This window comes from Drosophila busckii, chromosome 2R (assembly GCF_011750605.1).
Source record: "Drosophila busckii strain San Diego stock center, stock number 13000-0081.31 chromosome 2R, ASM1175060v1, whole genome shotgun sequence".
Lineage (NCBI taxonomy): Eukaryota > Metazoa > Arthropoda > Insecta > Diptera > Drosophilidae > Drosophila > Drosophila busckii.
Genome location: NC_046605.1, coordinates 10,879,652 through 10,904,553, shown reverse-complemented (window position 1 = coordinate 10,904,553; position 24,902 = coordinate 10,879,652). Strand labels below are relative to the sequence as shown.

Sequence of the window (24,902 nt, the reverse complement as noted above, 5' to 3'; positions counted from 1 at the left end):
TCTGCCAAAATTTATTACTTTAAAATACCAAGTAAATATAGGGGTGTCAAGCAATCTGCGATATATATCGTTGCCTGCAATTCTGACTATCGCGTTAATATGCTTCTTTTATGTTGTTTTTTTTTTTATTTCCAAGTCTGTACGTTAATTTAGCGGCATACGGAGTGCGCAAGTGGATGACACTGTGCTGTTGTTTCAAAAGTCTGGCAGCTTCGTTTTAGAGCTACCTGACTGTTGAGTGCCAAGCCACTCATTTTAAAACCATCGTATTTTTGTTTGCAGACGCAACAAGTGATAGAAATATTTTTGTAAATATGAATCTGTTAAGAGTAAAGGCAGAATCCTGTCTGCGCTTACTGGAAAGCACCACTGCACCCTCTTTCACTAGCGACATCAACTGGTTAAATGTACAACTATAGCCATAAGAACAGCATTTTCAATTTAATGTTTACTTACGCTTCCTTGCAGGATTTCTGTGCAGAGTTCTTAAAGCTGTCGAATGCCGTGCAGATTCATATGGGTATGCAATTTGACTATGAAAATATTGAGATGATTTGCTTATGCTCCACACAAATTGTAATCTGCATAAGACACCTAGAGCAAACGATCAACCTCGAAAGTGCGTCGGGCCTAAGAATATCAGTGAGTATTAAATTTACATACATATTTACAATGTTATATGTAATTGATTTCTCATCGTGCTTCTACAGGCCAGCCATCAGCACTTTATTGAACGCATCAGGGTCTGTCTTAAGCGGATGTGGGCTTGCTTTGGAGAATCTTCATCTGCCCAGATCAGCTGTGTGGAGGGCGCGTCCTTTTTTCAGTTGCTAGATTCGTTACTAGATAGCTTGTCGGCATTTACAAGCTTTTTTGAAAGCACTAACCAACACGCCGAGAATTTGTTTGACTTAAGCAAGGAAATTAAGACTCAAATTGATTTGCTATTGGGTCAAACGCTATCGTTTGCTAATGTAGCCTTGCAGCAGGATAAGAAAGCCTTGAGTGCGCTTTGTCAAAAGGCAAGAGTTGAAGATGATTGCAAATTAAAATTTAATAACAATAACTTATTTTTATTTTGTAGGTAATGCGCGATGGCAGTGCGTTTCAGGAGGAATGTCAAGCGTGCTCATCTGGCAGAAACAGCAATTATGCGAATCAAAAACTCAAGGCATTGACTTTGGAGAGCGGACTTTCTCAACTTGAGACTTATATCAACGAAGCGCTATTGCGTTTGGTGTTCAACTGCTTTATTGACTTTCAAAAGATCTCTGTGGATAAAATACGCAACATATTGCGTACAGAACATGTTGCCACAGCAGATGAATATATAGCTGATTTCGATGTCAATCTGGATCGTGCCACGCAAATTGGTGTATTTGCAATTGCTTTTGCACCAAGCCTTAAATGTAAGTGCAAATAAGGATCTTCATGTTATTTGGCAAAAAGTTATTCTATATTTTTATGTTAGTAAAAACGCTTGTGCGCAGCTGCCTTGCCTCGTTTGAGTATCTGGATACTAGTTTAATACCTTCTTTGTATGCGAATGCTGCCGACTTACATTCCGAGCTATTGGAGCAACATTATAATGAAGAGGTGTCCAAGTTCAAGTGCGCCATACAGCAGATTATAGACAGCCATGCTATGGTGGGCTGTTATATGCAGCTTCTAGCAACAGGCATTGAGGCAGCGGAGAAACATTTTGATAAAACTCAGTTGGATGACTTGACGCTCATGGGATTTATTATACTTGAGCACTTCAAGCCAAGTGTAAATCAAAAGCAACTCACACCACAAGCTCAGGAAAACTTGAAAAAGTTTGTTACCATTTTGCGCGAATGCAAAGCAATACTTATGTGTGCTGCACAAGTTGAAACTCAACGTATTCTGAAGCGTTTCAAAATATTACGCAGCACTTTGCGTAATCTACATGGATGCCTGGCTGCAGCTGAAAAGAAAGTTGATGCCGCCCCAACAAACGCCATAGCAACAAGTGAGAATTGTGCGAATGAAGGACTGTTAATAAACTTAGCTGCTTCGCCAACATCGAGCATATTGTACGACACGCGCAGGCATCGAAATAGAAGCCTTACTCAGCAGTCTATGCCACAAGCTGAACCTTTTATTAGGGCAAAGCCAAGTGAATGCATACGTCGTAGTAAGTTTGAGTGTAACTGTTGTAAATATATTATATTAACTATATATATTTTGCAGAGCAAAGTTTGCGCACAGCAATGTTCAAGCGCCAAAACATTTTTGAGAACCATAAACAACCGAGTATAATAAGCAGTCATTCAGCTAGCTTAGAGATTAGCGGTAAGCCTAATATATGAACAATAACTATGAACTCATTTAATTAAATTGTTTGTGCTTTCAGATATACTTGAGCAGCTGACGAGCTTAACAAACAGCTTCTCTGCAGGCCAACAGGTCAAGTAAAACTTTTGCTGCTCTCGGCTATTGGAGCCGACAGCTCACGACTCTCGCACAAGTGCACAGCATATTTATTAAGGAGCAATGGTGTTTGCTTACTCAGCATCTTTTAAAGATTAAAATTATTTGCAATAAGCGAAAGAAACATTTACTTAAATATATTAAAAGTATAAACTAATAATTGTTTTTGCTAAAATTAATGTATTATCAATGTGATTGATTGAAGAAGTCGCAACCATTTATTGATTTTACCAAATGCCAAGGAGTTCAACGCAGATACACACATAAACATATGCACTTGGCTTAAAGCTGGAAAAAAATGGAAAGTGATTCAACTGTTGATAATAAGCCACAGGCTAAAGACACTACGTCCGAGTGCAAGACAAAATCGCATAACAATAATCATTATGTGGTGCCGTTTGGCATTTTAACAACGCTCTGCACAGTTTTTCTAATGTTTGCCTGTCTGCAGCGCAATTACCAACATTATGTCGAGCTAGGCGTTGCGGCTTCAACAGTTTCCCAAACAAATGTCGACAAAGAAAACTTTTTGGCATACAAAGCTGATACAGAAACTGCAACGTCTTGCGAAAAAATAGAAATATTTCATAACGCCGAGGTGGATACTAAGCGAACAACTAAAAATAATAGCTCAGTAAAGAAAAACAGAGAACTGCTGACTAAGCGCAGTGTGCCGGGCAGGCAATCAAAATTAGCCAAGAATGCTGCAGTTGCCAAGAAAAAGGATAATACCAAGAAAGTCAATACAGCTGAGCCCATTATATATCTATTTGCTTTGGTATTTATTTATCTGTTGTTAAAAGCAGCGTCTGATATAAATCAGCATTATAAATCGGTAAACAAGCTTTGGTTTGCAACTTTATTGCACAATATAAATATATTTATTTTTTCTTATTTACTGACCACAGCAGAATAAGGCGGACAAGCGGCTCCGGCGCTGTTCACTGCAGTCCTATGCACATAAGGATCAAAGGAATGCAGATCGCCGCGCCTCAAAAGGTATTTCTGCAAAAAGTTTACCAAAGTTTTAAGCGGATTCTACAAATAAACATACTAGGGAACAAAATCAAAACACAATCTATAAGATTGACAGCTTTTTATTGTAATATACCTATACTATACTATATACTATATGCATTTGTTGTAACTATTTTATACACTGTCCCCTATTAATGTGAAACATATCCTGTCTAAACTTTCTAGAAAACTTTACACACTATGCAATTTCCTTTTTTAAACAACTTATTCAATTTCTAGATGGCGTATAATTTTAAGTGTTATTATTGTATTTGAATGTACAAAATGTGTTGTGTGCCTAAAATCTTACTATGAACTATTTGAGTATTATTAACTAAGTAAATATACAAAACAATAAAACTCCTTACTGCACTTTTGTGTTGATTTTGAACTACAACAACAATAATTTATATAGTAAACAGTAGCTATGTAAATTTGTGTTTTATTTAACTTCTATGTGTGTGTTGGTAAACTATTATCCAGCTATGTGCATATTACTAAAATATCTTTTTTTTTAAATGAAGATCTTATACTTATGCAGAGCAGACACAGCGTTTTTACAGAAGCTCGCTCTATATCGCTGGATCGCTATAATTTTGCTATAAGACGTGAAATGGGTCTGCGCCAGCAGATTGCGATTGTGGAAACGCAGCGGACATATCCAGTTAAGCCAACAGCTATAGTCGCCAGCAACATTATCGGTAATGGCAGCTTCAATCAACTTCCAAGCTAAGCTCTAATCTCTATCCATCTAGAACCACGCTCAAGTCGCCGTTGCTCGGTGCCCTTCACCATTAACTATCAAGCAGTGCCAGTGGTGCCTGCCACGCTCAAAAGACGGGATACAGTTATAAGTCTGGGCAGTTCGGCAGATATGAATATAGGCGGTACTATATCACCAAGCCTAACACCCGACTTGAAGCGTCGAGTGCGCATGATAAATCGCCATTAAACGAAACATTACGAGCTTAAAGCTCTTTAAACGAATTTACAAGCTAACCCAACAAAGTTTTGAAAAACATTTTTACTACAATTTTGTAAATTTTAACTCTGAATTGCTTGTACATCTCAAAACCAAATTCAAACCGTCAGTTTGTACCGGAAACTGTGCTGAACCAAATTTTATTCGTATTCAAAATCAGGTTTTGAATTTAAAGGAATTTTTTCCTGCTTTAGCTACAATTTATAAATATAATCAGAAGATATTGAAAAATTACGCTGTGACATAACCTTAACATCGATAAGAAACCAAACCCTACTTCATTGTGGTAAAATCACTTTATAAATTAAAAAAAAATTATAGTGTTTGAAAATAGTTTTGTTTTGCTTTTAATCAATAGGTGTATTTTTTAAGTATTGTAAACATAAAATATTAAATTTATTAATATTTTTAAATATATTCTTATATAAAAAATAGTCACTACTACTACGCCCATGCAATCAAATAAGTTAAAATATACACACGCATTTAATTAATTGCACAGATGAGCCGTATTTACCAGAAACGTACTTAAACAAATGCTAATACTACTACTTAAGGCAAGATTTAAAACAATCTTAGGCTAATTTAATGGATTGTTATTTGATTGTTTTCAATTAGCTTTGTAGCACAAGGTTTTAACTTAAATTATAGATTGAGATAAGAGTTAAACAGAAGTCCATAAGTAAATGCTAAATATGCGACAAAATCTACAAGCTTTCTTTTCTGTATTCAATTTTGTGCTAGTGTTTTTTTTCTTTAGCTACAATATATAGTATGTATATGTATAAAAAACCCTAATTCAATTTTAAAACAAATAATAATAAATTACGTATTTTAATTGCATAAGGCATGTGGTTGCATATGGTTGATTCTACTTTAACTAAGCTCATTGCCCTCATAGAGACTCTCGCAGCTCTCGAGCAATCGCAGCACTGGCGATATATCGTACGGATAGAGCTGGCGTGAAACTAATCTTGATATTTGCAGACGCAGCCGTATGAGCACGCCCATGGCTTCATCCAGCATGGCATTGCCCAGGCCAAAGCTATGACAGCTGTGCACAAACATCGTCCAGTTCATGCGTATATATTTGAGCAGACGCAGCAGATAAAGCAAAAAGCAGGTTTCGTTGCTCACCAGCAGATCGAGCAATAGATCCGAGCTATTCGAAGTCATTTTCAAAAACTCCAGGAATGTATAGACGGGATTCAGCATGGCCAGCAGCTCCGGAAAGGCATTGTTGCGAAACGAAATGCCCGAGGTGACATCCAAAGTGCAGACCATGGCCTCTATCAAATGATCATCCTGATCGTCAAACAAGTGTATGAGAATTTTGCTAAAATGGCATTCCGGATGAAACTCTAGCGTTTGCTTTATAAACGTTTCCAATTTGCTCAGCACGTCGCGTATGGAACGCTCTATCAGCAGTATGTCCTGAAATGCGTCATAGTCGCTGGAATCTATGGATGAGTCCGAAGAGTCGCTGCGTATCTCCTTAACTGTCACCGCTATCGATTTGAGCACCAGCAGCACCATTTTCTGCAGCAAAGTCTTGTCCATTTCCACAAGCTCCAAGCTAGCGCTGCTAGACGCAGCTGCCTGCGGCATGGAGAGCTCGCCTGCCGCATAGTTCAGCGGCGCACCATGATAGCCTATAAGTCCCACTATATTCTCTGGTTGGCGACGCGGCAGCGACTCCAATATGCGTAAGTTACGCACATGACAGACAATCTGATGCGCCAGCTTGCAGGTCTCCTCGGGCAGCATGTCCTGCAGCGCCAGCGTGGAGCCATAGCACAATGCCTCGTTAAACAAACACAACATTTGCTTATAAATCGTGCAGGATAAATTGTGATTGAGCAGCAGCTCAAATTTGTCCAGTTGCGCATAGAAGGGGCGCGTTTCGTCTATGGAAAGATTTGCCTTCACCGATATAATATTCTCCCAGAGCTGCAGAAAGTTTAGCACACAGTGCTCTGCGCTCTGCTGATGCGCTGGCGCCATTAGCTCCGACATATGCTGCACCAGCGTTGGCCATTTGTGCTCCAACTTTTGTATAGTAATGCACTTCAAGTGCGTGGTATCAAAGCTCTCAGAGTCACTGAGCGCTACGACATGGCAACCACTGGCGGGCATATAGCTAGCGGGTATGCTGCTGCTGCTGTTGTTGGAGAACTTCTGTTCGCTGTCAGCAACCACTTCGACGTTGTCAGTAGCTTCCCGAAATTGCAACGCAAAGTAGTTGGTAGCCAGCGACTGTTGCTGCACAGGCAAGTGCATATAGCTCAAGGAAGCTTCAGCAGCGGGCGCACTGTCCGCGGCTGCTACAGTGGCCGCTGCATAGGCATCATCATCCAGCGGATGCAGTTCCACATCCTTCCACTCCACAATGCGTTTGATTATATCTAAGCTAAAGTGTATTTTCTGCACCGCCGCCTTGTCCAGGCGCTCATAGTTGAACAGCTGATCCACAATCTTTTGCAGCCATTCATCGTTGAGCTGCTGCTTGGCTATGACCAAAAATGCAGCCAGCACACGCCCAGCTAAGAACTGCACATAGGCATTATTATAGCCAGCCAGCACAATAATCTCATCGATCAGCTTGTGATCGTTGCGTATTAACGCATCGCAGACATCCATTATACGCGTGCAGATATAGCCCTTGGCGTTCTGTTTCAAATAGATGTCAAAGAGCAGTTGTAGATTGGAAAGAAACTGCAGCAGTTTGTTGGTGGGCCATTCACGCAGCTTGGCAATGCGTTTCTGTCCCTGCGAGTCATGCGAGTAGTGGGATTGAAAGGGTTTGCGTAACGTGCGCTCCGACACGCCACATAGACACTGGCGTGTAAGGGATTGCTCAAACTCCAGCATGTCATCGCTGGCTGATGAACTCTGAACCTTGGTGCTTTCCTTTTGAGCCTGCTGTGCGGCTATAAGCAACTCGGACAGCTGTGTCGCGCGATCGACTTCATCGCTGCTGGCTGCTTCGTTGGTTTGGCTTTGTGGCAAGCTGTTGTTGACTAAGCTTTGTACGCCGCCCAGTAGCTGTGCATAGCTGGCGGCACGCGAACTGCCAGGCGTATTTGTGGGTGAATTGTTGTTGCTGTTGCTGCACAGCGAATGTGTGGAGCAGGAGGAGGAAAGTGAAGAGCATAAATGGTGCTGTTTATTGTTGCCATTGGCATCCATAACATCGGGCGCCGTCTCGTGTATATCCGGTGGCGACTTGTCGCCCACCAAACGTATTTGCTGCTCAATCTTTTGACGCTTGGTTTGCGGCTGCTCATTGTGTTGTTGCATTGAAGGCGCAGTAGCGGCACAGCCATTGCTGCTGCTACAGCTGCTGCTGCTGCTGCTACTGGCGTTGCTGCTGCCGCTGCCTGTGCTGTTTTCCATAATTCAAAGCAAATGCTAACGTGCCTGACGTGCTTTGCTCTTTAATTGCTTGTTTTTTCTCTGACGTTCACTGCAAATTAACATTAACACATTTATAATTTATATTTAGAAAACAATATTAAGCGTCAAGCCAGCAACAACTGCACAAGCCCAAGCGTTGCTGCTGCTACCGTGCTACCGAATTACGCGGATTCACAAGGTTACGTATGCAGTGTACAGCGTTGCTTTAAAAAATGGTGTATAACGCTTAAATTGCTTAAATTTTCTAAAACTCGTTCAGTTGTTGCTGTCCACTTGCTTTTTATTGATACATACGTTTATATTTAAAACATAATTTTTGTACACAACGCGTTTTAATTTTTGGCTACTTGTTGCTTCTCTTTGCTCTTGCTCTTTCTCTTACGCATGTTCACTTTGCTTTGCGCTGGCAATGTTTGTGTGTGTTTTATTTTGGATTTGGCTGCACTTTACGATTTGCACATGCGCTGTGCATTTTTTGTTTACATTATTTTGTTTAATACTTTAACAAAATTCTCTGGCCAACACAAATAAAAAAAAAACAACTTTACAACGAGCGTGTCGCCATCTTTGTTGGTAGGCCACACACGTTACGACTTTGTTGTGTTGCAGCGTTGCCACCTTGCCGCTATCGTGCACGGTACGACAACTGAGTCGAACGCGCTTAAATTATTCGTCTGCCCTTGTTAGCTACTCAGTCTTAATTGTGGCTCTCAGCGCATAGTCTTTGACAATCAATTCACATTTCCAAGCTTACTTTTTCAAAATTTGTTTGTTATCACTGTTAATGCACTACGTGGCAACACCGCCACAGTGTTTTTCATTTGACATTGAAAAGGTGCACATATTTTCCAGCTGGCAGTGGGAGGATAACGGTACAGACAAGGACTAACCATTGCGGTACCAGCACTAAAAATCAAGGTATAAAAACGGCGCTTTTGTGGTCCTGCCTATCAAGTCGTTTTGGCCATCGCCAGCGACAATTAATTTTATTCAAGATCAACGACTTGCACCTGTGCGAGCTAAGGCCAGTGATAAGCAATTTTAAGTAAAGAGCCGTTGTGTTTGTGTTTTTTCTCATGCAGTTGACTTCTCAGTTTGTTGTGTTAACGTAATCTTTAATAAGGAAAATGGCCGGTACGCTCCCCGCTCTCAACCAGGAGCCCATCTACAAGAAGATCCAGGAGTACTATGATAAGCATAACAAGGATATTGTCATCAAGGACTTGTTTGTGAATGATCCTAAGCGGTTCTCCAAATACAGGTGGGTAATTCAAAACTTATATGTAGGTACATATGAGCGGTAATTAGAGCGTAGGCAGAATCATTGAAAGAGGGAGGGGGCCTTTGAAACGAAAATTGGTTCTAATAATTCCATAAATAATAGGACATCAAGCCAAATTGCCTCCACCCACCACTACTATCGGATACGCCCTTGCACATTTTTTATGTACATACAGATGTAAACCTTGGAATTGGTTCAGGAAATTTGAATTTACTATTAGGCTTCAAAAAAAGCTTTACGACAGCTAAACAGAAGCAAAGTGGGGGGAAAAAGAGAGTGCCAACGAATGACGAAAGCAAAGGGGGTCAAAAACTTGTCTATTATGTGCTTACATATATACCCACACATACATTTCGTTATTGTTATTAGATAGTATTTCATCACTTGTAATCTTTGTCCTTGCATAAGGTCACAGCAACGACCTTTCGCTTGCTGCCTTTCACGCCTTTTTAATAGCAAACATTTTGAGCTCAATTAAATTGCCATTTTCAATTAAAAATTTGTCAATCTATTTATTAGCTTGCGTCTGCAAACACCCAACGATGGCGAAATACTATTGGACTACTCGAAAAATCGTGTGAACGATGACGTCTGGCCCATGCTGCTGGAATTGGCCAATGTGCGACGTGTGGAGGCGGCACGCAATGCCATGTTCAGTGGCCAGCACATCAACATCACCGAGAATCGTGCTGTGCTGCATACGGCATTGCGTAATCGCAGTCTGGAGCCGGTCTTACTGGATGGCCGCGATATTATGAGCGATGTGCGTGCTGAGCTGGCGCACATGAAGGAGTTCACCAACAAGGTCATCTCTGGTGTCTGGCGTGGCTGCACCGGCAAACAGATCACCGATGTGATTAACATTGGCATTGGTGGCTCCGACTTGGGTCCATTGATGGTCACGGAGGCATTGAAGCCCTACGGCAAGGGACTGCGTTCGCATTTTGTGTCCAACATCGATGGTACTCACATGGCCGAGGTGCTCAAGCTGGTCAACTATGAGACATCGTTGTTCATTATTGCCTCGAAGACCTTCACCACGCAGGAAACCATTACAAATGCCACATCAGCCAAGACCTGGTTGCTGGAGCATGCCAAGGATGTAAGTGCGCTGCAAATACTTTGGAAAAATTTAAAATAATTTGTTTTGTGCAATTTTAGGATGCGGCAGTAGCCAAGCATTTCGTGGCGCTGTCTACTAACAAGGAAAAGGTTACTGCTTTTGGCATTGATAGCGCCAACATGTTTGGCTTCTGGGATTGGGTGGGTGGACGTTACTCGCTCTGGTCGGCAATTGGTCTTTCTATTTGTCTGTCCATTGGCTTTGAGAACTTTGAGCAGCTGCTCGATGGCGCCCACTTCATGGATAATCATTTCAAGACGGCGCCGTTGGCTACAAATGTTTGTACATTAATTATCAATCCAACACTTGTAGTTAATCCATGTGTTCTTTGCAGGCACCGGTGATACTGGCACTGCTGGGTGTTTGGTATTCAAACTTTTACAATGCCGAGACTCACGCTCTACTGCCATACGATCAGTATTTGCATAGGTTTGCAGCATATTTCCAGCAGGGCGATATGGAGAGCAATGGCAAGTTTGTCAGCAAATCTGGCAAGAAGGTCACCTATAATACCGGACCAATTGTGTGGGGCGAGCCGGGCACCAATGGCCAGCATGCATTCTATCAGCTCATACACCAGGGTACTCGTCTAATTCCTTGCGATTTTATTGCGCCAGCACAGACGCACAATCCCATTGCTGGTGGCAAGCATCATAAGATCTTGTTATCCAATTTCCTGGCTCAGACCGAGGCCTTGATGATGGGCAAGACCACGGAACAAGCACGTGAAGAACTCACCAAGAGCGGAATCTGCGGCAATGAATTGGAGAATTTGCTGCCACACAAAGTGTTCCAGGGCAATCGCCCTACAAACTCAATTGTGGTGAAGAAAGTATCACCTTTCACCTTGGGCGCATTGATTGGTGAGTAGTAAACATTTACTTGTGCCTAATTGTCTTGGGTTGCTCTCCTCATTGCCGCTTGTGTTAATTGACAATTTGTTTAATTGAATTTATAAATTTGTTTTGCAGCGCTCTATGAAATGAAAATCTTTGTTCAGGGTATTATTTGGGACATCAATTCGTTCGATCAATGGGGCGTTGAGCTGGGCAAACAGCTCGCCAAGGCTATTGAACCAGAGCTGGATCACTGCGAAGAGGTCTCCTCACATGACAGCTCAACAAATGGTCTAATTAATTTTATTAAAGCAAATTGGAAGTAAACTGCTGGCTCAATACGAATAATTTTCTTTCGGCAAACTGCGCTTACTTATACTTATGCATACTCTCGAATTACAAAAAAGATTATCTGTTCCTGGCACTAAATTTGAATATACATACTATTCGTATACAATTATTAAGTATATTTGCATGCAATATTGGAAATCAATACGTTACGCATTTGTTTACAAGTTGACAAAAAAAAAACGGAAAACAAAATTCTCACTATTGGTAGTAATTATTATTACATATTATGCTATATGTATGTTGTTGTTTGGATGTAGTTTATATACGCAGTTATACGCAGTAAAAATCGCATGAAATTTAAAGCACACAATTGTATTTGCAAAAACAAAAACAAAATATTGTAGTTTTTTTACTTTTACTACTGGGCAGGCGATAGTCAGAGAGCCGATGGGCTTAATGTTTGTTCAATCGCTGGATTCATCACTATCTGATTTCATAGGCTCATCGTCATCACCCAGACCATCACCATTTTCATTTTCCTCATCTTCGTCCGCAGAATCTTGCGTCATAATTAAGTCCTCATCTTCTGCCAAGTCATCATCAATGTCTAACTCATCATCATCTGCTTGCTGCTTGACAGCTTCATCCTCCAGATCGCTCCAATTGTTTTCATCCAACAGATCGGCATCTTCTGCTCAAATGGAAAGAGTAAGTACAAATTGCAGTTCAAATAAATATATGCAGGTCACTCACCTGGTTCCTCCACAATTAGAACGTTGTCCTCGTTGAGGTGATTTTCGGAATTACGTTTCATTTGATTTATAATTAAGTTAACCCGTCCAGAAACTCTGTAAAAAGCAATAAAGGATTTTGTAGTCATAAAGTATTTGCTTTAAAACCAACAAACACTAAAATATATAACAATCAAATAGAAGTTCTACAATATCACAAATAAATAAACCCAACATGGCTGAGGATACGTCTCCGGATATGTCAGCGCGTGTCTCAATCTATAGTGTGGACGATCGGCCAGAAATTAAAGTCCTGCATTATGGATCCTCACTCATGGCAGCTATGGAGCTTTGTAAGAAGCCCTTGTGTGATGATGCGGACCTGCAATGCATTATCGATATGGTGATTGCCACAATTTGCGAAGCAAAGAAAATCGTAGCATCGGATCCACGTAAACTATTTTGCTACAAGCTGCCAAAAAATCTAAATTTCTTTGACTTTTCGGTCGATGCTATTGGATCTAGCACAAGTGACTTTTCGCGAAGGTGGCTGCAAATTGGCGACTTTAATTATAACAATGTGATTTCTGTAATACGCGACTTTATCGGACAATGGCAGCTATCCACGGACACCAAATGTGTAGTGTTGTCAAATAAGCGCCAGCACTATATCCCCATGAAGGGCACTATTTACTTTGTTGATGCGCATTTTTCACGGCCAACGCCGCGTTGTCCTAATCCTCTAGCCGTGGCGAAGGTGCGCTTCATTATAACAGTTTCAGATGTATTGCAGCGGTATTATCCTGTCATGATTACATATCGCTTTGAAGGATATAGTACGCTCTTCTACGCTCTCGGTGAGCAAACCATGAGCTCGTATGTGTTCCAAAGGTTCTACATTGATACTATATTGCACACAAAGCTAAGTTTCTATGCAGAGATTTGCAAGTGCCGACACGGCACATTGGAAAATCCTCGACATAATGCAAAGCCCAAGGCAGTTGTTAATCCAAAGCATGCTTCAAACCCTAAATAAAATACTAACTGCAAAGTTTCCGCTAGGCAATGCAAACGCTGCTCGGCTATGCCCAGGCAGATGCCCAGCTTATCGCGTAGTTCATCCTTATCCTCGGACATTAAGACACTTGTATGCGTTGTGGCCAATGTTTGCAGCCAGCGCAGAGCACAGAGCACACTAAAATAAATGTAAATTAAATTATTTGTTTATGCGCTAAAATAGTTAAGCTACTTACTCTGATGGCTTGCTTTGCAGCAACACCGACAATTCATTAACCAGATGACTGATGTACTCCAATGGTAAGCGATCCAATGTTAGTTGTATGGTTTTAGGATCTTTAGTTTTAAGCACAGCTTTCAACATACTATGAACAAGTGGAATTGAAAACATTTAAGTTTTAACAATGTTGCAACTTTACTTACGCTTTGTCTTGACTTTGCAGTGCCTGCATCAAGAGCTGCGTTTTGCTTTCACTCTGTAACTTGCCGCCACTCAGCTTTGTTGCCTGTATTGTTAGACTCTGCAGACGCGCCTCCATTGGCACCTCATTCTGCATTTTCTTCTTCGATTTGGGTAATGCACTGTTGTACTCCACATCTTTAATTTTAACAATGGGCGTTTGTGTCTTAGAAGCGGTTTCAATATTCTTTTCCTGACGCTGCTTCTTGGTGTACAATTTCTTCGGATCGGTACGCACAATAACATTTAACTTTTCAGCATAGTTTGGTGTGTATCTTTCGAACTGCAGCAGTTGTCGATTGCCATAGCCAAAGAGTATTTCGTCTGAATGTTGTGCATCTGCTACAAAGTGCGCAGCCATAGCATGTATGGGCTCTACGGTGTCGGCACCATCTGAAGCGATTTGTAGCGATACCTTTGGCTTGATGTACTTCTCAGCGGATAGACTGCAAAATTGTCTTATTTATTATTAAGTTTCCTTTAAGTGTGCCTCGAAACTTACCTATCCACATTGAGCAGGTATATGTGTATATTGCCATTGCGTGTCACACTGGCCACGCGCAATTGCCCATCCTCGCGTACTTCGCATGCCAGATTGTGTGCCACATCCTCCATAAGTAGCGTGCAAGTAGACGCCTTGTTTCTGCCTTTTTTCTCAATTTTCCAGAAGGAAATTACACGCTCCATGCGTGCCGTGGTTATTACATATTCCGCAGCATTTTTGCCAGTGAAGCTGCTGATGGCATTAACTTCACCGGAGTGACCTGTGCAGGTTTCTACCAACTCCTTTGTGTCAACATCGTAGATCTTTAGTTGTCGCGATGCTACCGCTAGTGCACGGCATTTGGGCAGATACACTATGTTTAGAGGCTTCTCTGGTCCCACTGACCACTCGCCAGTGCAACGCTCCTCCGCTAGCGACCAGATCAACGCTCGACCATCTGCACCCACTGTATATAAATGGCCATCATTATCATACGTTATAGCAGTAACTGGGCCATCATGACTATCGTCCCGCAGTGTACGCTCAATCTAGAAGCAATAAATAAAACTATTATCTCAAACTAAAACTTCAACATGACAACGTACCTTTCCCTCTGCCAAAGAATACAGGACAACCATGCCTTTCATTGTACCCAGTGCCAAGTAAAGTGTGTCGCCAGCATTAGCTCCACCCTGAGACTTGCGCGTCTTCTTGGGACGCGCTGCCGCCACTGGTTACCCATGTGGAGCGCGCGGTGCAGAGCCGGATAACTCGTACAAATTCGGCGTAAACTCCTGTTTTAGTTTGTTAGCCTCTGTGTCCCATATTCGCAGGATGCCGTTTTCATCCACCAAGGCAAACAGTTTCCCTCCATTGGGAGAGAATCCCAACACGTGCTTCTTGCCCTGCGACATCTCTTTGAATTTTTGGAGCTTAGTGATGTTGTTTTTGCGATATCTCCTGATGTTTTCGTCCATATCGATATAAAGCGAGGCATCGATGCTAAGCAAGCATTGACAAATAAGTATCGATACCATATCGTTATCGGGCTGTCCAGAAACTTCTCGTTCAAATTTGAGGTTAAGTGACATACCGACTGATTGCCTTGCTTCTACTGCCGTTCGTTTTGTTAAATATCTGCGCATAAAAATGGCTTTATCTGTACCAAAAGCACCCGGAGTGGCGCAAATGTTAAAGGATGGCGCCCGAGTGAGTGAAATACATATGAAACACATCATTAAAGCAACATTTGTTGCGGCTTTTATTTAGGATTTGTAAAAAACAGGCGGCGCTCTAAGGGAGCGCGTGATTAGTCATCGCATATGCATATGTGCATTTATATGTGTGTAACTTGTATGATTTTACTATTCCTTAGATGTACAGCGGCCTGGAGGAGGCAGTCTATCGCAACATCACTGCCTGCAAGGAGTTTGCACAGACTATGCGTTCAGCATATGGTCCCAATGGCATGAACAAAATGATCATCAATCACATAGACAAGCAGTTTGTGACCAGCGATGCGGGTACCATTATGCGTGAGCTGGATGTGGAGCATCCAGCAGCCAAGCTCATGGTTATGGCCAGCCAGATGCAGGATGCTGAGGTGGGTGATGGCACCAACTTTGTGGTTGTGTTTGCTGGCGCTTTGCTCGAGGCGGCTGAGGAGCTGCTGCGTTTGGGCATTACCACAGCAGAAATTGCTGATGGCTATGAGAAGGCTTTGAATAAGTCACTGGAGATATTGCCCAAGATGGTGTGTCACAAGATTGAGGACTACCGCGATGTTGATAAGGTCAAGGAGGTGCTGCGCACGGTCATTATGTCAAAACAGTACGGACAGGAGGACTTCCTTAACGATTTGGTGAGCAAGGCTTGCGTTTCCATATTGCCCGATGAGGGTACCTTTAATGTGGACAACATTCGCATCTGCAAAATTCTGGGCAGTGGTCTGACCAAGTCCGAAGTGGTGCGCGGCATGGTGTTCAAGCGTTTTGTCGAAGGCGATGTATCCTACGCTGAGAAGGCCAAGGTTGTTATCTTCTCCTGCCCCGTTGACATCATACAGACTGAAACCAAGGGCACAGTCCTAATCAAGTCTGCGGATGAGCTGATGAACTTCTCTTCTGGCGAGGAGAGTCTGTTGGAAACTCAGATTAAGGCTATTGCCGATACCGGTGTAAAGGTTGTTGTTGCCGGCGGTAAGGTTGGCGACATGGCGCTGCATTTCCTGAACAAATATGGCCTCATGGCGGTGCGCCTGAATTCCAAATTCGATTTGCGTCGTCTGAGCCGTGCAGTTAACGCTACAGTTCTGCCACGCATCACAACGCCCAGCCAGGAGGAATTGGGCTACTGCGACAAGGTGTGCATTGAGGAGCTCGGTGATACCACAATTGTGGCCTTCAGGTAAATACAGTTATAAATTTGTAGTCACCACAAAATTTTACTTATATGCCCATACAAAAATTTACAGAAATGAAGGCAAGGACTCACGCATATCGACAATTGTTATTCGTGGTGCCACAGATAACTTTATGGATGATATAGAGCGCGCGTTGGATGATGGCATCAACACCTTCAAGTGCCTGACTCGTGATGGTCGCTTTGTGCCAGGCGCTGGTGCTACTGAAATTGAGCTGGCCACACAGCTGGCTGCATATGCTGACACTTTGCCCGGTCTGGATCAGTATGCTGTGCGCAAGTTTGCCACCGCTCTTGAAGTATTCCCCAAGGCATTGGCTGAAAATTCCGGCAGTAACGGCACCGATATTGTGAACCAACTGTATCTTGCTCACAACTCTGAGCAGGGCAAGAACATGGGATACGACATTGAAGCCGAAAAGGCAACCACAATCGATACAGTTTCAGCGAAACTCTACGATCTGTATCAAGCTAAGTTCTGGGGTCTCAAGTATGCTGTCGGTGCAGCTGCTACCATTCTGAAAGTGGACCAGATTATCATGGCCAAGCGTGCTGGAGGTCCCAAACCAAGGCAGGCGGCCGGCAGTGATGATGAAAGCTAAACATTTCGACTCAGTCAGCTACACTAAAATGTTTAACTTAATAATTTTAGTAGAATATGCAGAGAATGCTTTATATATGTATTTTCATACGCTAAAAGATTCACAAGAAATTGAAAATTTCATTAACAAAACACCAATACACACTCACCCAACACACACATACACAGTTGCTTGTATTAATAAACTAAACTCATAAAAACTGAACCTAACTTGTATTTATTATTAAACTGGGGGGAAAAATAACTGGTGAACTTTAGTCAAAAACTGAATGAAAAATTGCTTTTTATTTTATAAATAAATTCTCGTAACAATAGTAATGTTTAAATAGTTTGCTTTGTATGAATAAATTAATGATGTCGCTGCAAAGAAAAAGAAGCAACAATATTTTATTTTAAATTAAAAATATAATAAATGACAAATAATTTAAGTATAATTTTGTTTATAATACAATAGTCTAACTTGTTTCATACGCTCCAGCACTTGCGGCCTTATAAGAGTACTAACATCACAGCTTAGCTTACGCTTAGTAAGCCGCTCATCGTGCTTATCCAAAACACTGACCACAGCCCTTTCTTTTGTGTGATTTTCATATTTTAAAGAGAAGCGGGCAAAGGGTGACAAGTGATCCAAAAACATGGATAAAGCACGAAAGTGCTTATTTTCAGTTAATTCCAATTTCTTGCGATAAATATAATTAAATTCATCCAAACGCAGCAAAACATTGCGAAAGTCTTTCAGCAAACTGGGTGAGAGATGCGAGAACAATGTATCCACAAGCGGACCATGCACAGTACACCATTTTCCATTGACTCGTATTACAGCTTGCTGATAGGGTTGACCCAACGCTCCACTGTCAATACGATGTTTAATTATATGCTCTGGGGTTAATGATTTTAAGAACATAAATCGTTTCAATTTGCGGTACATTATAATGGAGTTAAGGTCGGATGGCTGATGGGGCAACGTTACTGCTTCTGTTGTTGTTGCTACAAGCACAGAGTTGGGCTCAACAGGCTTATTGTTAGTATTCATTGCTGTGGTTTCAATTACCTTGGACTGTGTAGAATGCTTCTCTAACAGCGATTGCAGTTGAGATGAGCCCATCAACGTATCATCCTGAGCAAACTCTTGTGAGGCCGTTAAAACATTTTCCTGTGCCTGCAAATGTTGCAGCTGCTGCTGTACTTCCTTTTGCTGAACAGCATTGTTTTTGGGATCCTTGTTAACAGTAATGGGCAGCGCACGAAATCCATGCGTCAACTGTGGCACATTGTCCTTGATTAGACGCGGTTTCTTTTTACCTTGAGTAACAGGTGCTAGCGGTCGCTTTGTAATTATATTAGGAACAGCTGGAGTTGGGGCAGGAGCTACAGCTGCTGAAGCAATTACATCTGATGCATTCTCCAATTGCGCTATATTTGCCATTAAACGTTCAAACGAATGCTCTTGACTTAAATTGCTGTTAGTAGCGGTTAATATTGCTTCATTTGTTTCAGGCTGTGAAGTTAAGCGAAAGCAGGAAAGCTGCTTCTCCTCCTCGTCATCATCCAGATTAACAATTTTCTCTTCGCTGCCTATAAGCTCACAATCGAATTCTTCGCCTGAATTGTTAGTCAAATTAAAGCGCAGATCGTTAAGAAATTTAATGGGCTCTTGTTTGATTTGTATGTTCGTAGGCAGTTCCATAGTGTTAGGCTGATCAGCTTGACTGTCTGGCTCAATGTTGTGCGGGTGTTGAGTGCTTTGATCACTGTTAGTGAGGACTTGATCATCTGGTAACTGCTGCTGCGGTGTAGCTAGACAAACATCAATGTCCGATGCATCCAGCTGCGTAGCAGGACAGGCTGAATCCTCTAATGCTATACTGGGTTGAACGCAATACAGTTTTTAGATTACATATTGAGTTTATATAATAAATTCTGCCTTACCTGCATTCAGTTTCTCATGAACTTCCGCTTTGCTGCATAATTGTTTCATTTTTTCATTTGTAATCTCTGGCACTTGACGAAGCCATTGATTATGTTGCCAACAGCGTCTATAGAATTCTTCTGCTACTTGAAAACAAGTCTGCACGCTTGGCGAACGCAGCTGCGTTCCCGTGCGTTGCCAATAATCAGCTCTAGCAATTTCATAAAAATTTGTAAAACACAGCAGATCACCCCAATCTAGCACCTTTGGCGAAAGCTGCTCCAAATTAGAGAGTTGATATTCCACGCCTCTACTACGCAACAATGGCTTTATTAAGTGCAGCTTTACATACAGTTGCACTGGCCAATTGCCTTTGTCCACCACATGCTCATAGCAACGACGCAACAGTTGTTCATCCTCATAGATTGAATTTGCCTGATGTATGCTAGTATACATTTTAAACTCGGTTAAGCTTAGCTGTGCTAATATGCGCCATAAGCTCCTCATTAATCCCTGGCTGCAGCGCAGCAAATAGTTCATATTGTGCTCCTATTTAAAATAAATAAATATTAATTGTTTGAAAATATTTAAAAAGTTGCCGCTTACCTTGCTGCTTTCAGCAAAAAAATCAACGCATATCAAGCTTCGCGAAGTATTTGGGTTTGAAGTGACAGTTGTAGTTGCAATTGCTTCATTTGAAGATGTTCCACGTGTAGCGCTTGAGCTTGAATGAGGTTCAGTTGCATTAACAGTCGGCGCGTTGGATTGTGATTTTAAGACTCTAAACCTCAGGTCTTGCACCGAATTAAGGTTTATGACGCTAATGATGTTTACTTTTTGCTTTTCTTTTGGCTGGGAGACTCGGAGAGCGTTTTTCTCCTCCACAGTCACATTCTGCAACTCTGCTCGTATCTCTTTAGGCTGTTTAGTAGTGGGTTGAGCTGATGTTTCTTTAGGCTGTTTATTTGTTGGTGATGCTGTGGTCTTCTCAGTTAACTTAGTTGCAGGCTCTTCTACAGGTTTAGCCAGCTGCAGCAATTTCTTTCGCATTTCTGCTGGAGCCGCATTAAAATTATAATTGCATACATTCCTCTTTTGCTTATTTGTATAGAAACTATTGTAGTAGCCTTTAAATATCGCAATTTTTCTCAACTGATCGCTTAGAAGCAGCGCGGCCTCGTCTTTATTTTTGACACGATTGTGTGCCAACTCTTTAATGACGCTCCTATAGTTAATGTATCGTTTAAATGCTAACAATGATACTGGAAACTCGTAGATTACGCTATTTACAGTTTTTAATATTCTCTCATCACTTGGCTGTGGTGCTTGAGGCTCATTAACAACTGCCGCTGGTTGAACTGCATGCATGGGCATATCCGTTTGCTCAGCTTCTTCAGCAGACTCGTTTACTGCTTGCTGCTCAACGCTGAAAAGATTTGTTTAATTATTATTTGAATAACAACTAATCAAATGATTCATACTCGTCGTCCACTTCTTTAATTTGTGCTTCAATCTTTAGTGGCGATTCCACTTCAGAATCATTGCCATCCAAATCTATAACACTCGCTTCAGTCTCAGCTGGCGGTTGCGTTGCATGTTGCGCCGTTATGGCCAAGTGCGGATGCGTGATTTGTAGCTGCTCCAAACGCGCCACATCTGCGCAACTGGGCAATCCCAAAATACGTTTTTTCATACGTGAAGTGCAAGGTCTAAAGACAATAGCGTATCTCTCACGTATTTCCGGCGTTAAATAAAATGCCAAATAATATGCAACAGCGCAGTCCTCGAAGCCTTTGCTTTCATACAATGGATCATTCAGCTTCAGCTGCCAGACAATGTCATAGAGATTCTTTATATGTTTCTCGAATATTTCAAAGCTCACTATTGAGGAGACGCTGCAATTGAGCACTTTAATAGTAGTTGGCGAAGAGTATAACAAATTTGCTTACAAAGGCGGCCAGTTGTTGGCTTCGGTTGACGGCGATGCTTCCGAATCTGTTGTTCGCTGTTGGTCTGGCGCTACTTGACTAAAAAAGACATTAGTTATTCTATAATTTACAGCATTATTAAAGGCGTACTTGGCTATTGTTTTATGAGCCAATTCATCCAATGGCTTTCCTGGCAGCAAAAACTTTTCACGAAAAGCATTTGGTACTTTTAAAAAATCATGTTTATCCAATGAGCGCTGATTAGGCACTATATAAAAAGTATTGTAGTATCTCCGTAGCAATTTGAGCCTTCTGGCTGCATTAGATAAGTAGGCCTCACGCTTCACTTTATCCTTGATCTGATTGCGCGCCAAACAGGGCAGCAGTTTATCCTTGTCTATATGCTGCTCGAAAAATTCAAATGTAACAGGAAACATAAAACGTCCAAGGCCATGTCTACAAAAGTAATCATAAGTTAATATTGAAATAAAATACACAACTTTATTTTATTATTTTATTTATACTCACAAATTAACTTCAATACCGTCGTCTGACTTTGCCACATCGTGAGTAGGCACAGTTGTCAGTTCCTTTTGCTCAACACTCGCCGGCAGCTGGAGCAGTTTATCTCTTATTACCTGGGGACATGGTTTTAGTTTAAATTCATACTTTTTGCGCACATCAGGTTGGCTATAGAACGATTCGTAGTACCAGTTGGCGCATTCGTCTGTCGTTTTGTTCATACATTCAATTTCGCAGAGATTCACCTGGAATGCTATATCCGACAGATTTTCTATAAATTTGCTAAATATTTTAAAAGATACTGGCGGTTTGTTGGCATCTCTGGTGCTGCAATTTAAAAAACAATAAAGTTAATGCTGTTTCTATGTTCATAAAGTATCTTAATCTATTGTTAATATTGTCAACTAACCAATCGTTTATATTTTCAACCGATTTTTTAGCCGATCGTTGACGTTTAGCTAATGGTTCAATGACAGCCAATGATTCAACATTTCTTTTGGCAAATTCAGGCGTGTCTCTCATTACAACATCTGTGGTTATTTCCTTCGCATTTGTTGGTTCCTGGCTGTCAGCCTGCGTCTGCGAATCATCACTGTTGGATACAAATGTTGTCATTTGCTTGACAAAACTGGATATACTGCTTACCTGGAGGACCAACTGGATTCAGCGGATAACAATTCTACTGCGTCTTCTGTCTGTGGTACAACGGAGTTGCTTGTTTGTCTATGCATTGATAAACTGATTAATTAATACAACATTTATGGTATCTCAAGACAAACAACTTACTTGGAAATTGTTGTGTAAGCCAGCTCATTAATTGGTCTGGCTGCCTGCAAAAACTGTTTACGCAAATTACATGGTATATTGATAAAAAAGTATTTAGCTAATTTTCGCCGACCCGGATGTATATAGAAGGTATTGTAGTATTTCAGCAGTAAATTGTGACTTTCAGAAGCACTAGCCAAAACAGCTTGACGCTGTGCTTGATCCTTAAAATGCTTGCGGACAAGATGATTCAAAAGTTTATCTCTTTTCATGTACTTCTCAAATGTAGCAAATGCTACCGGGAATACGAAGAGCCCTAATCTGTAACGCAATCATAAATTATCAATATTCTCATATGTAAATTAATATTGCTATTTACTGGTCCAAATTCAGCATGACTCCATCCTCTGCATCGGTAGTTAAAGTTTTCTTTTCGCTTACTGGTAGCTGCAGTAGTATATCTCTTATGGCCTTGGAGCATGGCCTCAACCTAATTTCATATTTTTCACGTACGGCGGGCTTGCTGTAGAACGCTTCGTAGTACCAGTTGGCGCACTCGTCCAGCGTTTTGCCTTTTAACTCTACCTCTGTGCATTGCAACTGGAATGCAATGTCAGGCAAATTCTCTATAAATTTGCTAAACTGTTGATATGTAACTGGCGGTTTGCTCATCCTGCAAGGCCCAACAAGTAGTTTGCTTACGTTCTTGCGAAATTATCCTCATTCCAGTTTACATGTTCCTTATTTTCAGTAAACACTTATAAACATTGAATGCTTTGTAATAGCCTTCTTAAATCTCGTTTTTTTTAGTTTTTCAAGTTTTTTCTAGATAAAATTGTAAAAAATATACACAAAACGTAAAAAAGATGCACATTCCTTTGCCTGATTTGAACGTTGCTCATTTGTCACTGTTAATGCGATATTCTGTTATTAAGACAGTTCATAACATTTTCTGTTAGCTTCAGCGGTTAAATTCAAAACATTTTTTTATCATACTGAATACAACGGATTGAAATAAAAATATTGAAACAAATTTTAATCTAAAAAAAAACTTAGATTAATTTCTAATGTATAAATCTGCGAAGGCGAAGTTGAGTTTGTTTTGATCGTTTTTATTTTGCAATACATCCTCGTTTTCAAATGAGATTAAAAACACTCATTTCAGATCTATAAAAATAAGATAATCCGATGATGCAGATGCGTACAATGTACTCCCATCATTTCGATTTGTGGAGCCTTCTCCAGAGATCAGATGCGCTGAATCTGGCAACCGTGACCCTAGACCACCAAATAAATTAAAGGCATAAAAAGTTTTTGGTGTCTCCGCTAGATAACTCATCTAAGCTTTTATTTTTGGAATTCAAGCAAACGATTAAATTTTTGTTTGGAGTACAATACATATTTCAAATGCGTATGCGCAGATACATTTCAATATATTTTTTGTTCGAATAAAATACGATATCGTTGTCATTTTTAAATTTGAAGTTAATAAAGTTTTTAAAGTGTTATTTTCATGCTTGATATTACGTGCAATATTATTTCATTTATAATTTTGTGTAACTTCTAGTTTTAATTCAGTTGTAAATATATTCATTTGCGGAAAACCGATAAATTACCAAAGGAGGCTATCCGTGCTCCATTGGATATCTCGATTGCTTATCAGCAAACTTAGTTTTGCAATTAATAAATGTGTGAGATTTTAATGCGAAAAGTGATTCAAGATCTCAAAATGAAACATATAAATAATCGTTATTTTTGTTATGAAACATGCTGTCAGCACATTAAAGCTAATAAACCAACTGCAGTTTTGGCTTACTAAGCGTTAATAAAGAAAATACTAACATGAAGCTAAATTTTGTACAATTTTCTGCTGAATGCTCACGACAGCAGAACAGAGTACAAAATCTGCGAAGAATGTTTTGGAATATGGAAATAAAACATTGACAAAAATACGTGATTTTTTACTTAAGTTTAAATCTTTTTGTTAAGCCAATTTTAGCATGTGCCTAAATGCAACAATGGAAGAACCGATCAAATTTAAAATTAAAGAGTTTTGTCGACTAGATGAAAGTGATTTCAAATGAGTTGTATTGAAATGGTCTTATGAATGGATGTATGAATGCTTTGCGCAACGGCGGCGAACCGTTTTATTTCACACCAATGCCATACAAATATGCCCATTACCATTTCATTAGAGTATAAAAAAATAACTCTGCTTTATAGAATTGCTTGCCATTCATGCCAATTTCATTTTGTTACATTATTTATCCAATACAAAAATATAGGCTCAACCGCGTACAACTCATTGAATTCTGTGCTGTGTGTTTGCGGATGGGATGGGTGATATACATATAACTCGATTTCCAGTGTCGACAAAAACTAAATGTAAATTATATTTATAATTTATCACGCGTTCTCAATCAATGGCAATGTTGTACACAAATTATTTAAGATTCATTTATAGCTTCACTGAGATCAAAATTGGTTAAATAAATTATCGTTCCATAATTAAGCGTTAGTTGTTGATAAATAAATGGCATATAATTCGCCGTTTTGCAGACGTATGTGTGAATCAAAAAGGACAAAAAAAATCTACATTAGTTATAAGTGTGTATATTTGCATAAATATATATATAGATATATTGTGGTTGCGTTACTGCAA

The 24,902-nt window shown here is 40.5% G+C and overlaps 8 protein-coding genes across 12 annotated transcripts; 5 read left to right on the top strand and 3 right to left on the bottom strand.

Annotated features, from left to right (window-relative positions):
* The first annotated feature begins 5 nt into the window (after positions 1 to 5).
* Positions 6 to 2,558, top strand: LOC108597705 (serendipity locus protein alpha). Its single transcript, XM_017984390.1, has 7 exons — positions 6 to 407; positions 469 to 642; positions 711 to 1,022; positions 1,085 to 1,409; positions 1,472 to 2,158; positions 2,215 to 2,316; positions 2,378 to 2,558. The coding sequence occupies exons 1-7, from the start codon at positions 315 to 317 to the stop codon at positions 2,437 to 2,439; spliced, it is 1,755 nt and encodes a 584-aa protein (XP_017839879.1). The 5' UTR covers positions 6 to 314; the 3' UTR covers positions 2,440 to 2,558.
* A 57-nt stretch (positions 2,559 to 2,615) lies between these two features.
* LOC108595686 (CG34219) lies at positions 2,616 to 4,646 on the top strand. 2 transcript variants are annotated; one of them, XM_017980968.1, is made up of 4 exons: positions 2,616 to 3,289; positions 3,366 to 3,453; positions 3,996 to 4,172; positions 4,227 to 4,646. In XM_017980968.1, the coding sequence occupies exons 1-4, from the start codon at positions 2,753 to 2,755 to the stop codon at positions 4,421 to 4,423; spliced, it is 999 nt and encodes a 332-aa protein (XP_017836457.1). In that variant the 5' UTR covers positions 2,616 to 2,752; the 3' UTR covers positions 4,424 to 4,646. The 2 variants fall into 2 exon arrangements, with proteins under 2 accessions (XP_017836457.1, XP_017836456.1); XM_017980967.1 differs by having other exon boundaries at positions 3,363 to 3,453.
* Positions 4,647 to 4,875: 229 nt separating this feature from the next.
* On the bottom strand, positions 4,876 to 8,195 carry LOC108595472 (protein lines). The gene is made up of 2 exons (XM_017980722.1): positions 8,165 to 8,195; positions 4,876 to 7,919 (listed from the first exon to the last, which is right to left on the bottom strand). Exon 2 carries the CDS (start codon positions 7,847 to 7,849, stop codon positions 5,330 to 5,332), a length of 2,520 nt encoding a protein of 839 aa, XP_017836211.1. The 5' UTR covers positions 7,850 to 7,919; positions 8,165 to 8,195; the 3' UTR covers positions 4,876 to 5,329.
* A 401-nt stretch (positions 8,196 to 8,596) lies between these two features.
* On the top strand, positions 8,597 to 11,793 carry LOC108595474 (glucose-6-phosphate isomerase). Its single transcript, XM_017980724.2, has 6 exons — positions 8,597 to 8,788; positions 8,953 to 9,131; positions 9,672 to 10,254; positions 10,314 to 10,553; positions 10,610 to 11,138; positions 11,247 to 11,793. Exons 2-6 carry the CDS (start codon positions 8,998 to 9,000, stop codon positions 11,435 to 11,437), a joined length of 1,677 nt encoding a protein of 558 aa, XP_017836213.1. The 5' UTR covers positions 8,597 to 8,788; positions 8,953 to 8,997; the 3' UTR covers positions 11,438 to 11,793.
* Positions 11,418 to 15,008, bottom strand: LOC108595473 (WD repeat-containing protein 43). The gene is given in 7 exon segments (XM_017980723.2): positions 11,418 to 12,093; positions 12,156 to 12,250; positions 13,179 to 13,328; positions 13,387 to 13,515; positions 13,574 to 14,056; positions 14,113 to 14,642; positions 14,700 to 15,008. Coding segments are annotated over 7 exon segments (1,923 nt in total). The 3' UTR covers positions 11,418 to 11,866.
* LOC108595479 lies at positions 12,289 to 13,256 on the top strand. Its single transcript, XM_017980728.2, has one exon. It carries the CDS (start codon positions 12,369 to 12,371, stop codon positions 13,167 to 13,169), a length of 801 nt encoding a protein of 266 aa, XP_017836217.1. The 5' UTR covers positions 12,289 to 12,368; the 3' UTR covers positions 13,170 to 13,256.
* Positions 15,009 to 15,166: 158 nt separating the features above from the next.
* LOC108595475 (T-complex protein 1 subunit theta) lies at positions 15,167 to 17,226 on the top strand. Its single transcript, XM_017980725.2, has 3 exons — positions 15,167 to 15,303; positions 15,470 to 16,500; positions 16,568 to 17,226. Exons 1-3 carry the CDS (start codon positions 15,244 to 15,246, stop codon positions 17,115 to 17,117), a joined length of 1,641 nt encoding a protein of 546 aa, XP_017836214.1. The 5' UTR covers positions 15,167 to 15,243; the 3' UTR covers positions 17,118 to 17,226.
* Positions 17,227 to 17,277: 51 nt separating this feature from the next.
* LOC108595470 (CG30007) lies at positions 17,278 to 22,983 on the bottom strand. Of its 4 annotated transcripts, none has more exons than XM_017980715.1 (12): positions 22,620 to 22,983; positions 22,262 to 22,561; positions 22,121 to 22,198; positions 21,885 to 22,067; positions 21,482 to 21,802; positions 21,104 to 21,409; positions 20,975 to 21,052; positions 20,507 to 20,920; positions 19,632 to 20,451; positions 19,046 to 19,574; positions 18,168 to 18,976; positions 17,278 to 17,476 (listed from the first exon to the last, which is right to left on the bottom strand). In XM_017980715.1, exons 1-12 carry the CDS (start codon positions 22,910 to 22,912, stop codon positions 17,465 to 17,467), a joined length of 4,143 nt encoding a protein of 1,380 aa, XP_017836204.1. In that variant the 5' UTR covers positions 22,913 to 22,983; the 3' UTR covers positions 17,278 to 17,464. The 4 variants fall into 4 exon arrangements, with proteins under 4 accessions (XP_017836204.1, XP_017836203.1, XP_017836205.1 ...); XM_017980714.1 differs by lacking the exon at positions 17,278 to 17,476 and adding an exon at positions 18,000 to 18,103; XM_017980716.1 differs by lacking the exon at positions 17,278 to 17,476 and having other exon boundaries at positions 18,892 to 18,981.
* Between the last annotated feature and the right edge of the window lie 1,919 nt (positions 22,984 to 24,902).

Coding starts and splice junctions, on each gene's coding strand:
- LOC108595479 (XM_017980728.2), top strand. CDS start 12,369: ATGGCTGAGGATACGTCTCCGGATATGTCAGCGCGTGTCTCAATCTAT.
- LOC108595472 (XM_017980722.1), bottom strand. CDS start 7,849: ATGGAAAACAGCACAGGCAGCGGCAGCAGCAACGCCAGTAGCAGCAGC.
- LOC108597705 (XM_017984390.1), top strand. CDS start 315: ATGAATCTGTTAAGAGTAAAGGCAGAATCCTGTCTGCGCTTACTGGAA. Junction 408..468: donor GCGACATCAACTGGTTAAAT/GTACAACTATAG, acceptor GCTTCCTTGCAG/GATTTCTGTGCAGAGTTCTT. Junction 1,410..1,471: donor TTTTGCACCAAGCCTTAAAT/GTAAGTGCAAAT, acceptor TTTTTATGTTAG/TAAAAACGCTTGTGCGCAGC.
- LOC108595474 (XM_017980724.2), top strand. CDS start 8,998: ATGGCCGGTACGCTCCCCGCTCTCAACCAGGAGCCCATCTACAAGAAG. Junction 9,132..9,671: donor AAGCGGTTCTCCAAATACAG/GTGGGTAATTCA, acceptor TCTATTTATTAG/CTTGCGTCTGCAAACACCCA. Junction 10,255..10,313: donor TGCTGGAGCATGCCAAGGAT/GTAAGTGCGCTG, acceptor GTGCAATTTTAG/GATGCGGCAGTAGCCAAGCA.
- LOC108595470 (XM_017980714.1), bottom strand. CDS start 22,912: ATGAGCAAACCGCCAGTTACATATCAACAGTTTAGCAAATTTATAGAG. Junction 21,053..21,103: donor GCTCATAAAACAATAGCCAA/GTACGCCTTTAA, acceptor TGTCTTTTTTAG/TCAAGTAGCGCCAGACCAAC. Junction 19,575..19,631: donor TTTTTGCTGAAAGCAGCAAG/GTAAGCGGCAAC, acceptor TATTTTAAATAG/GAGCACAATATGAACTATTT.
- LOC108595686 (XM_017980967.1), top strand. CDS start 2,753: ATGGAAAGTGATTCAACTGTTGATAATAAGCCACAGGCTAAAGACACT. Junction 3,290..3,362: donor TAAATCAGCATTATAAATCG/GTAAACAAGCTT, acceptor TACTGACCACAG/CAGAATAAGGCGGACAAGCG. Junction 3,454..3,995: donor AGATCGCCGCGCCTCAAAAG/GTATTTCTGCAA, acceptor TTTTAAATGAAG/ATCTTATACTTATGCAGAGC.
- LOC108595475 (XM_017980725.2), top strand. CDS start 15,244: ATGGCTTTATCTGTACCAAAAGCACCCGGAGTGGCGCAAATGTTAAAG. Junction 15,304..15,469: donor TGTTAAAGGATGGCGCCCGA/GTGAGTGAAATA, acceptor ACTATTCCTTAG/ATGTACAGCGGCCTGGAGGA. Junction 16,501..16,567: donor ACCACAATTGTGGCCTTCAG/GTAAATACAGTT, acceptor AAAAATTTACAG/AAATGAAGGCAAGGACTCAC.